Raw genomic sequence first — 10,601 nt, 5'->3', positions numbered from 1 at the left:
GATACAGCTAGGCTATGAGCTCTTTAATATTGTATTATCCTTCGAACAAGTACTTTTGACTATAAATTTATTAGTCTCAGTTTCATTTTTTTAATAAATTAAACATGTATACCAACTCCACATTATGTCATTATTAGATTAGACTGTACCATTCCCATATAAGACAATAGTTATTTTTTTTTTTTTGAATGTTCAAGCTTTCCTCCTACTATTTACATTATACCGCCAATGCCAGGAATCGAACCCTGGACCTCTCACCCAAAGGCCAAAGCCTTTACCATCCCACCAAAGTGGTGATCATATAAGACAATAGTTATGCTACACATAGTTCACCCTCTCGTTTTTTTTTAATTTGTTATACTCTTTATTCAACTTATCACATCAGTAATGTTCTCATTTTTCACACTAAAAGATTAAAAAAGTAACTATTGACGTCTTCAAAATAGAAGTTAATGAAAATTTAGGGGAGGGGTACGTTTAACTAACAACTAAGAAAATAAACTGAAGCTCTTTCGTTTCCTTGGAGGTTGGATCATATTAGAGTTTGGGACTAAGTTTGGCTTTAATTAGGTGGTGTTAGATACAACTTTCGTTAATGATAAAACACGTTACATTTAATCATATCAATTGTTTGTTCATCAGGTATACATTGTCATTGCCCGTTATTGCCACCTCACTATCTCGCGTCATAAAAATTGGGAGGCATAAAGAATGGCAATAGCTCGGCCCCGTAGTGGAAGGATTGTTAGCATAAAGGACATCAACTTGGGCCCAAAGTGGGAGACTAAATGGGATAATGGTTTTGGTGTCAACTGTCAAGTGGTCTTGTGGGCCAAATTAAGAAAATTAAAAAGAAAAAAGTGAAAAAAAAAAGGTAAAGAAAAAGCAAGTATAATGGTCCAAAAATTTATTTTATTATATAATTAATGAAACGGTAAAGAAGAAAGAAAAACTCTTAACATGTTACATGTCCGTCTAATAGGTTGGAAACTAAGACACTCGGTACGGGATTTATAAGTTTATGAGTATTGGGTTAACAGTGAGGGATTAATGTTAAATCTTGTGACTTCGGGAACGGATATCGTTACCATACTACCCGTAGGTGATACTGGATTTGTTTATCACTAAAACTTAACATATCATATACATACCAAGAGAAATGATGAACAATCTATACACAAATCTTCCTGAATATATCTGTAAGTTTGATTTCGTAATATTACTTTACTAGTTTTAGAGTCCGTCTCACACACAGGATGATCCAAATTATAAAATTACAAGTAAAACAAATAATTACATAACATATATGAAAAAATGTATTATATTTATGTTTGTATATATACTACGTGTACATAAATTAATTTTATTATATCCCAAAATGATTTTTTTAAATGAACTTAATAAAAAAATGCACGTGCATAAATGTACTTGAGAATGCCTTTTCTATTGAAAATTTTATTCTCAGTATCATATATATACAGTTGAAAGAATTTTGGTTATTAACCAGTTTCGGGAATAAGACTTTTCATAGTACAATAGTAGTTATAACCACTCAGCCTAAATACAAAATAAGTGTTACATTTGATTTATTTATCAATTTACCACCCATCAAATGAAATGAGAACATTAAATTGTCACGACTAATGTTTTTCTGAGCTACACCATGAAAAGGATTTTGATAAGCTTGAGGGAGCTTTTCGACTTTGTCATAATGACAATATAAAAAATAACATGTTAACTCATTCAATTTTGTGAATATTTTGCTTCATTTGAGCATAGTTTTGCATGACATGCTTCTCATACAACGTTTTGATTACCATTGAAAGAAAAGTTAATGCTTACACAAATATTAATTTAAACATGATAACAGTTAGAAGTATTGATAGGTCTGGGGGTGGCATAGTGTGTTCGCAATCTTTTCTTAAATTTTAATAGTCGAGGAAAAAATAATCAATTTGCCAAATCCCGAACCTTTTGATTATTTCCAAAAATGCACTTGAAAATAATTTTGAAACCCGAATCATGTTTAAAATTCTAACTTTCACCCGTTTGACATTTTCAAGTAAACACTTTGAACCCGTAACAAATTTGATAATAAATCTACTTGCATTCTCAAACTTTTAAAAATACTCAGATTTCTCATTTTTGACATGTAACAGATTTTGATCTAAATGTAGTTAACTTGTACCAAACAATCTATTTACCAACTTTTGATCCATACAAATTAAAATCAAGTTCCACAAAAAACCAAAAACAATCCTTGATAAAAAAAAACTAAAATTAAATATGATAAACTTTGTTATATCTGAAAGTGATTGGTATATACTATCCTTACATTTTAACATATATATAGTTTACTAAATCAACCGAAAAATAAATGGATAGATTTAAAGCATATATTTATAATTTATAAATTTATACGACAATTTACGATAATAATAATAACAACAACAACAATAGTAATAGATAAATTGATTGATTTTTAAAAAATGGATCGACTTTTAAGTATATATTTATAATTTAATGATTAAAACAATTACTTTGTAAAATGAAAGCATATTCGAGTTTTGTTTTTCTTTACAATCTTCAACAATATATATAGTACAATATGTTAATGATAACATTTGAAATTATATTTTTTTAAATCTTTGGGAAACATGGTTTGTTTTTAATTTTTGGATTCCACCAAGTATTTTGAAATATATAGTAAAATACTATGCTAATATTTATTTTTATAAAAATATATAGATATAATATAAATAGATTATAAAAGGAAAGTGAATAATTATTGGTTTATTACATATATTATGGCTAATTAAGATTTTAGTTTTGGAGGGAAAAGAATTATGAGAATTAACCAAAAGATGACAAGTGTACACAATTATTTGACTTTATTAGAATAGATAGATTATGCATTCCTAAAAAGTGTTTTCTTATGTTTCGGTTATTAATAATACACAAATTAGACCTGAGCATCTAGTTTTGATGGTCATGCATATATAAGAAAATTTTCATTTGCTCATAATAAGCGATACATTAATCAAATTCGAGCATTTACCTTTTTATAATCGCACATCCTCTTTTTTAGTAACCTTTTACACTCCTGAATTACACATATTTTAACAATCACAGTATTAGAACCCACATCGTTTGAAAGCACAAAATTTTATCCAATATGTTATTACTGCTAGACAAATACTCTTTTAGCGTATATGGTCATCATCTTTTCATTTTCCTAAATGTTTGGAGCTACCTCCAAAATCCAACTGAGTCCTCGTAAGACGGAATGTCAACCATCTATATTGATTTTAATGCTCAAAACTTGATTCACCTAGTAACACTATTAAGGAGGAAACCCACCACCGTAAGAAAACCCCTTGAATAAGGTCTCGAACATGAGACAATATAAAATCCCAAACCTTAACCATCACTCCTCTGTCATTATCCCAAAAAACCAGTTGCCTTTTTACGCTCGATACCTAATAAAAAAAATCATGACAGACACACTAAAAATCATATGTGAGTAAAAACAGACACACAAAGCTTTTGACACATAGTTAGTTATTGAACTTTTGTCATTTATATTTGGCTATCAAAGTTAACAAAAACAACTTAAAAACCTTTTTCTTTTTATTCTTTAGCCAAAAAACTTACTTCCATGCTATATTTTAGTTTCAAACTTATAAAAACCAACTTCAAAACTTTAGCCTTACTTTGGCCATCAAATATTCACCTTTTGCCATAAAATATTTCTTTTACTGTACCTTAACAAACCAATACCGACAAAGCTCCAGCCACTTCTCGGCCGTAATGCTTTGGTTCAAAGCCACTACAGAGGAAGAAAAAGGCTTGGACCCTTTCGGGTTCCTTTGCTAATTTCGGCGCCAATCCCCCTTTCATTTCAAGCGCAGGTAATAACGCCTGTTTCTCAATCGTTGACAAAACCTAAAACTCTAAAAGGCTAAAATTGATTCGCCTTTCAAATCAATGCACACTTTTCTCTCTCTCTAGCTTCTTCTCTATAACCTAGAGAGAGAGAAAGTAGAGGGAGGAAGTAACAATGGCTGACGACGATCAATCCAAAACCTCCGTCGTGATCGGCGGCAGGTCCTTCGTCGGAAGACATCTCGTTGCCAGGTTATTGAAGCTAGGTCATTGGATGGTTCGAGTTGCCGACTCCGATGACTCACTTGAGCTTGATCCGTCCGATAACAACTGCGATCGGACGCTTAATCGTGCTATTTCTACTGGCCGTGCTTCGTACTTTCATGTTGATGTTCGCGATAAAAGTTCGATCGTCAACGGTACTGTTTACTTGTTTATGTATGATGACGTTCAATTAGATGCAGTTTCAGCTAATTGTTAGTATATTTGTTGCCTATTGATGTAGGTATTAGTTAATCACATGAAACTGTAACCATTAGGTTTAGTTATGATAGTTTGCAGCTAATTGTTAGTATTAGGTTTAGTTTATTATCATAACTGGCCGTGCTTCATACTTTCATGTTGATGTGTGCGACAAAAGTTTGTTTATCAACGGTACTTTTTAGTTATTTATGCATGATGACGTTCAATTAGATGTAGTTTGCAGCTAATTGTTAGTATGATTTTGTGAATTATGAAGATATGTGAGAAATGTGTGTGTCGTAGATTAGATAGGAGTTAGGAGTATCGAATTGTTGCCTCTTGATGTAGTTATTAGTTAATCACATGAAACTGTAACTATTAGGTTTAGTTTATTATCATAACTAACGTTTCAGCATTTTTAAACTAATTTGCTTGAATTCAGCTACTGTACTTTTTAGTTATTTATGTATTTATTTACTTTCTGTACATGCAGTTATTCACTAATTGTTAGTATGATATTGTAACTTATGAAGATCTGTGAGGAATGTGTATGCTGTAGACTGCATAGGAGGTAGGAGTATGAAATTGTTGCCTCTTGATCTAGCTAATCAAAAGCAGTTGAGCTTATATGTAAAACCATTAGGTTTAGCGTGTCATAGCTAATGCTTTGCATTTCTTTTTAATTTGCATGAATTCAACGACGGCTTATCCTTGAATACGGATATTTCATTTAATTTAATGAAATGTGTGAGTTTTATGCAAGATTATGGTCATGGTCTCATGGAAGGACTATTGTTTAAGAATGCAAGTTTATTTCCTTTTGAAATGATCATAAGCAGACTTTTGTTGCTTTCTGTGCATGTAGTTTGCAGCTAACTGCTAGTATGATTTTGCAACTTATAAAGATATGTGACAAATGTGTATGCTGTAAGTCACATAGGAGGAAGGAGCATGAAATTGTTGCCTCTTGATAACTAATTACATTACATGCGACTGCGCTTACATGTAACCATTAGGTTTAGCCGGCTATCATAACTAACGTTTTATAGAATTTCTTAAACCAATTCCGCTTGAATTCGGCCACAGCTTATAACTTGAATATAGAAATTTCAGTTTAATTAAATGAAATCTGTGAGTTTAAAGTAGTGTCATGGTCATGGAAGGACTATTGTTTGGGAATGCAAGTTTAGTTTCCCTTGACTGATCATAAGCAAACTTTTAATGTTAGCAAAGCTTGAATTGATCATAAGCAAACTTTTAATGTTAGGAACGAGATAGTAGGTAGTATGAGGTGTCTTTTCATTGTGGCATGGTGATGTAAGATTGGCAGCATATCCTTCCCTGACAGCGGGTCATCAATGCTATCAAAACTCATGAAAAGTAATTGCATACTTACACTATCATCTAGTGCGTGAGAATTGCATCAGTTTGTGTGACAGGATAGAAGATTGGTGCAAGGAGTACTCTTAGGCAAACCACTTAGCCTAAAAGACACAATTTCAGGTTCCTGTATGGTTGTATACTTGTATTGGCTTAAAAAGTAAGATGCATATCAGGTGTTGGATCTTCTATTGGAAATAGAACCAAACTTGGTTGCATCACACGGATCATAGATACAAAAGAAGAGCGGAACATTAAGTTAGTCAAGAAACATCATTATGGAATTTAATCTCATATCTACACAGTTCATCAAAGTACTTATGGTGACTTAGACATTACAGGCACAGAACGGTGATCACAGTCGATTCATACACAAGAAGATAGAAGCATTAGAGAGAAGCTGGAAACTCACTTGCCTGTTTAGAGGGTGCAAATGTTTGATGTTTTTCCCAATTGTGTATAAGTTGGGTCGATGATATTCAAATTGCTGCTTATATTTATTCTGTTTATTCTTTGTTTTACTCATACCACAAAATGAAACTGAAAAAGAGCCTAGCCGCACAATATCCAATTATCACTAATAAATACTCTGGCAAACACCAGCAGTGTGCTTTTCGTTTGAGCTTTTGTTTTATGCTCTAATTTGTAATTCTATGTAGAACTTAAATCAGGCTGAGATTAATCATGTTCAGCAATTTTTTATTTGCAGCTATTGAAGGCTCATCAGTTGTGTTCTATGTGGATGATAATGATTCTTGCAATAACGATTTTATCTCTGGCTACACATTAATTGTTCGAGGTCAACCTTATTTTACCTAAACAATAGTCCCTTAAGAGTTATACATTATGTTTTTCTAAAGGCTCTTAGTATCTTGTTAATTGTATTTTATTTAGGTGTGAAGAATGTCATCAGTGCTTGTCAAGAATGCAATGTTAAACGGTTAATATACAACAGTACTGCAGACGTAGTTGTGGACGCTTCACATGATATACATAATGCAAAAGAGACACTGTTATATGCAACAAAAGTATGCCTTCGGATCATTCTAACTCGTTTTTTTTTTAATTTAAAAAGTGGGTTTTCATCAATCTGCACCCATTCAGTTTTTGCCCATACTGAAATGACCGGTTCAACCCAAACTTATTGCCCCACCTTCCCATTTGGCACTTCAAGTCTTTATATAATAAGATACTTTATTTAGAGTCGTAAGTCAAAATATAAACTAATTTATGTTGATTAATTTTCTATTGTACTTTGTATTCATGCTCAATGAAGGTGGGAGTTATTCTGCTTATACTAATCTTTTTAATGAATTTTTTTTTTCTTCTCTTTTACAATGGCACAGTTTAAGAATGTATATTGTGAACTTAAGGCTCAAGCCGAGGCAACTGTTTTGCTTGCTAATGACACTGATGGGCTTCTTACTTGTGCTCTTCGCCCTAGCAACATTTTTGGACCTGGAGACAAGCAGCTTTTGCCTTCTCTCATTGATGTTGCCAAATCCAGCTGGGCTAAGGTGTGGAGACTATGTTGGTATTATAACTATTTTTTGTACACATTTTCTTTATTTTATCTCTATATTTGTCAAATCTGCAAATTTTGAATTTTATTTTGAGCAAACATAAAATTAGTTCTGTTTGAATATAGTTTCAGATATTAGATATTTTTTCATTTGTTTTGTTTTCTTGGTACTTATTAGTTTTAGTTTTAGGCTTACTTTATACATTCGTGATAATCTTAGATTACGGCAGAATAGGAATTAGATAATAGATAGAAACAAGGATTGGTTTTCTGCGTTTATGTATTTGTTATCATTCATTTGAAATAGAAATAAGTTTTGAGTTTTCTTCAAGTTTTAACAGTTTTAAATGTCATAGGGCTGCATTCGTATTTGTTGTAGGTTTTTATTTCTAGTTTTTTATTTTGTTTTTATAAATTGTAAGTGCTTGAAAATGATGGAATCTTTTTGCTGCTCCAGAGGTGCCTCTTATTATTAGAACATGATGTTATCATTTTTTATAACATCAAGTAAATCTAGCTTTACTTAAAAAAAAAGTTAAAGCTTGAATATTTTCATTCATGATGCATAAAACATCCCAGCATTAGTTCATACCTTAAAGCTTTTTTCTTCATTCTGCATGTTTGATCTGTGAGTCCCAATTTTTTATAGTTTGATAAGTGAATTATGGATATGCGATCGACAAATAAATATATAAAATTTAAGAAACGGACTGAACGAGTGCAGACATGAGACATTACTTCTGAATGAAGCAAGAAGTTCATATTGGTGTCTCTAGTCTCTACTGCATGGTTAGAACCGAGAACAAGTTTATGGAACCAGGATACTCATTTGCAAGTTGTAAATATGGTGTCATACAAAACACAAATATCTTTGGCAATTGGTAAAATATTGCTGTGTAAAATTAGTTTACTCATTCTCTTCTTTTGGGACAAGAATAATTCATAGAAGACTAGAAGTATTAGTGCCGTCCACTTTTTTGTTTTCTTTCTTTCTGTGTAAATCAAGTGTCTTCTTGGATATACCTTATAAGTAATAGATGCTCTCATTCCAGTTTATTATAGGAAGTGACGGAAGCATGTGTGACTACACTTATGTAGAAAATGTTGCTCATGCTCTTATCTGTGCTGAAGCTGCTCTGAGCTCTCATATGGTTATCGTGGCTGGAAAGGTAAAGTGTGGTAATAGATTATTATCCTTATGTGTGGTTACTAACTAATTTTTTTTTAATCTACTTTAGGCATTCTTCGTCACTAATCTTGAGCCAATCGGCTCTTGGGAATTCTCTTTGCGCGTGCTTGAGGGCTTAGGCTATTACAGGTAGCTAATTCATCTGTTTTTGATATAAAATTGATTTTTTTCTGTATTTTATGGTTTCTTTCTGATCAATCATCATGTTTTGATGTTGTGTGATAATCTGTAGGCCGATGGTCAAACTCCCTGATGTGGTTGTCAAGTTGATTGTTTATCTCATTAAATGGATGCATTCAAAGACAAATTCCAGAAACATTAGTAATTCTTCTGTTCGGAATATTGTTCAAATAATGTCACATACTACAACATATGATTGTTCTGCAGCCCAGCAACACATTGAATATTCACCTGTTGTCTCACTGGATGTAAGTTTTATTATTTTGGAGTGTGTGTTGAGTTTGCATCATTCTTTTCATACTTGCAGTGGTTTTAAATATATTAATTCTAAAGCATATGCTTGTCAGTGTTTTTATTATCAGTCTATACTCATGCAGCGTTTATATTTTTTTTCTGCATTTGTTTTTTGTTTAAAATATTTGGTGCCTATTTTGCATAATGCAATATTATTATTTAAAAAGGAAAGGGAATCAGTTAAAATCTCATTATGCTTGAGATATTTTTTTTCTCCTCACATTTTGATTAATCGTTAACGTACAGGAAGGTATACAAGCAACCATTGAATCATTCTCTCATTTAGCAAAGGAACCTTCTTCTTTGATTCTTGATGAACAATCAAAAATGGAGCAGCTGCTAGGTGGCGGGGAAGGTAGATTACACTTTTGCCCCTGACATTTGGCAAATTTAACTTTTAACCACTGCAGTTAAATAGTTAATAACTATGCTAATTATCTGTTACCTGGATGACATATGATTTTGCTTGTTATCTTATGTATGCAGTTGCTGAGATTTTACTGTGGAGAGACGAGAGGAAATCATTTTCTTGCTTTTGTGGAGTGGTTTCTCTTTTCTACTGGTTTTGTCAGTGTGAAAGAACTGTTGTCTCTTCTACAACTCAACTGCTGCTGCTTATTTTAGTTTCCTTGTATGGATATTCTCTATTATCAACTGAAGTGTAAGTATTAATATTTAAAAAACTCTATCCTGTCACAAAATGAATGTGAAACTTACTAGCATTTGATTGTGTTTGCTTTCTACAGGTTTAGCTTTTCAAAATTTGAGGTCTCTGAAACAGTTATGAAGAGTTCAGTGACGAACACAGTTAACATGTGGAATAGAGTAAGCGGTGTCATTAGATCATTGGCACGTGGAAGTGACTGGAGTTTGTTTTTTAAGGTATACTTTAGTTGTGCTTACGACCTGTCAATTTTACACAACTTTAGCATCATGATATGGTTTTTTTATTACTTGTTGCAGTTGGTAGTTTTTCTCTATCTTTTCAAGTTGCTTATTGTCAACTCTTTCCCTATTTCGTTGGGAATAGGTATGATGTGTCTTTAGTAGCTTCTTTTAACCGCTTGATTACACTTTTTTCTTCTTCTGATTATTGATTAAGGTTATTTTGCAGCACTGGCGTTTTCGTTTATCTTGTTCTTCGTTTATGAGCAATATGAGGAGGAAATTGACGGAATAATAGGCTTATTAAACGAACTCGCAAGGTGGTCTGTGGTATCCGTCACTACTAAGTACCTTAACTAGACGTTTAAGATGTGAGATAAAATGTAGATATCTGGTTACACGTTTCGTGGCAGCTGTTCATATGAAGATCCTCATGAAGTTTGAAGAAAAAATTCGGTATGGATATTCTGCCTATGGCAAAGGATTTTGTGGTGGTTAATCAGTGGTAAATTGGGAAGATTATTAGATAAATCACTTTGCACAATAGTTTCAGTAATTTTGAAGATAATGTTCAGCTAATTTTTGAACTTTTTTTTAAAGGAAAATGAGAAATCATCTCAAATAGGAAAATAGGCTAATCGCTTGTTATAAAACTTTTTATTTGAACGATCAGAAATTAATTTGAAGTAAAAAATAATAAATCATGTAAGTAAATCACTTGTATGCAATGCTGGCAAGATGTGATGGGAGATAGAAAAACAGTTTCAGGATTACGCAATCACTAGTCGAGCTTGTGGCTCGTTT

The 10,601-nt window shown here is 32.3% G+C and overlaps 1 protein-coding gene across 1 annotated transcript; it reads left to right on the top strand.

The window, feature by feature from the left end:
• The first annotated feature begins 4,060 nt into the window (after positions 1-4,060).
• On the top strand, positions 4,061-10,390 carry LOC143596854 (3beta-hydroxysteroid-dehydrogenase/decarboxylase-like). Its single transcript, XM_077075517.1, has 12 exons — positions 4,061-4,304; positions 6,437-6,526; positions 6,622-6,755; positions 7,074-7,244; positions 8,302-8,418; positions 8,488-8,567; positions 8,671-8,866; positions 9,159-9,267; positions 9,399-9,573; positions 9,659-9,794; positions 9,876-9,942; positions 10,027-10,390. The coding sequence occupies exons 1-12, from the start codon at positions 4,061-4,063 to the stop codon at positions 10,155-10,157; spliced, it is 1,650 nt and encodes a 549-aa protein (XP_076931632.1). The 3' UTR covers positions 10,158-10,390.
• Positions 10,391-10,601: the final 211 nt, after the last annotated feature.

The sequence above is a fragment of the Bidens hawaiensis genome, unplaced genomic scaffold (assembly GCF_021521415.1).
Source record: "Bidens hawaiensis isolate Kalapana, Puna unplaced genomic scaffold, B.hawaiensis_p1.1 tig00047156_1, whole genome shotgun sequence".
In the NCBI taxonomy this organism is placed as follows: Eukaryota; Viridiplantae; Streptophyta; class Magnoliopsida; order Asterales; family Asteraceae; genus Bidens; species Bidens hawaiensis.
The sequence above is the reverse complement of the archived record's forward strand: the minus strand, read 5'-3'. Positions and strand labels throughout refer to the sequence as shown.

Coding starts and splice junctions, on each gene's coding strand:
- LOC143596854 (XM_077075517.1), top strand. CDS start 4,061: ATGGCTGACGACGATCAATCCAAAACCTCCGTCGTGATCGGCGGCAGG. Junction 9,268..9,398: donor GCTGCTAGGTGGCGGGGAAG/GTAGATTACACT, acceptor TTATGTATGCAG/TTGCTGAGATTTTACTGTGG. Junction 9,795..9,875: donor ACTGGAGTTTGTTTTTTAAG/GTATACTTTAGT, acceptor TACTTGTTGCAG/TTGGTAGTTTTTCTCTATCT.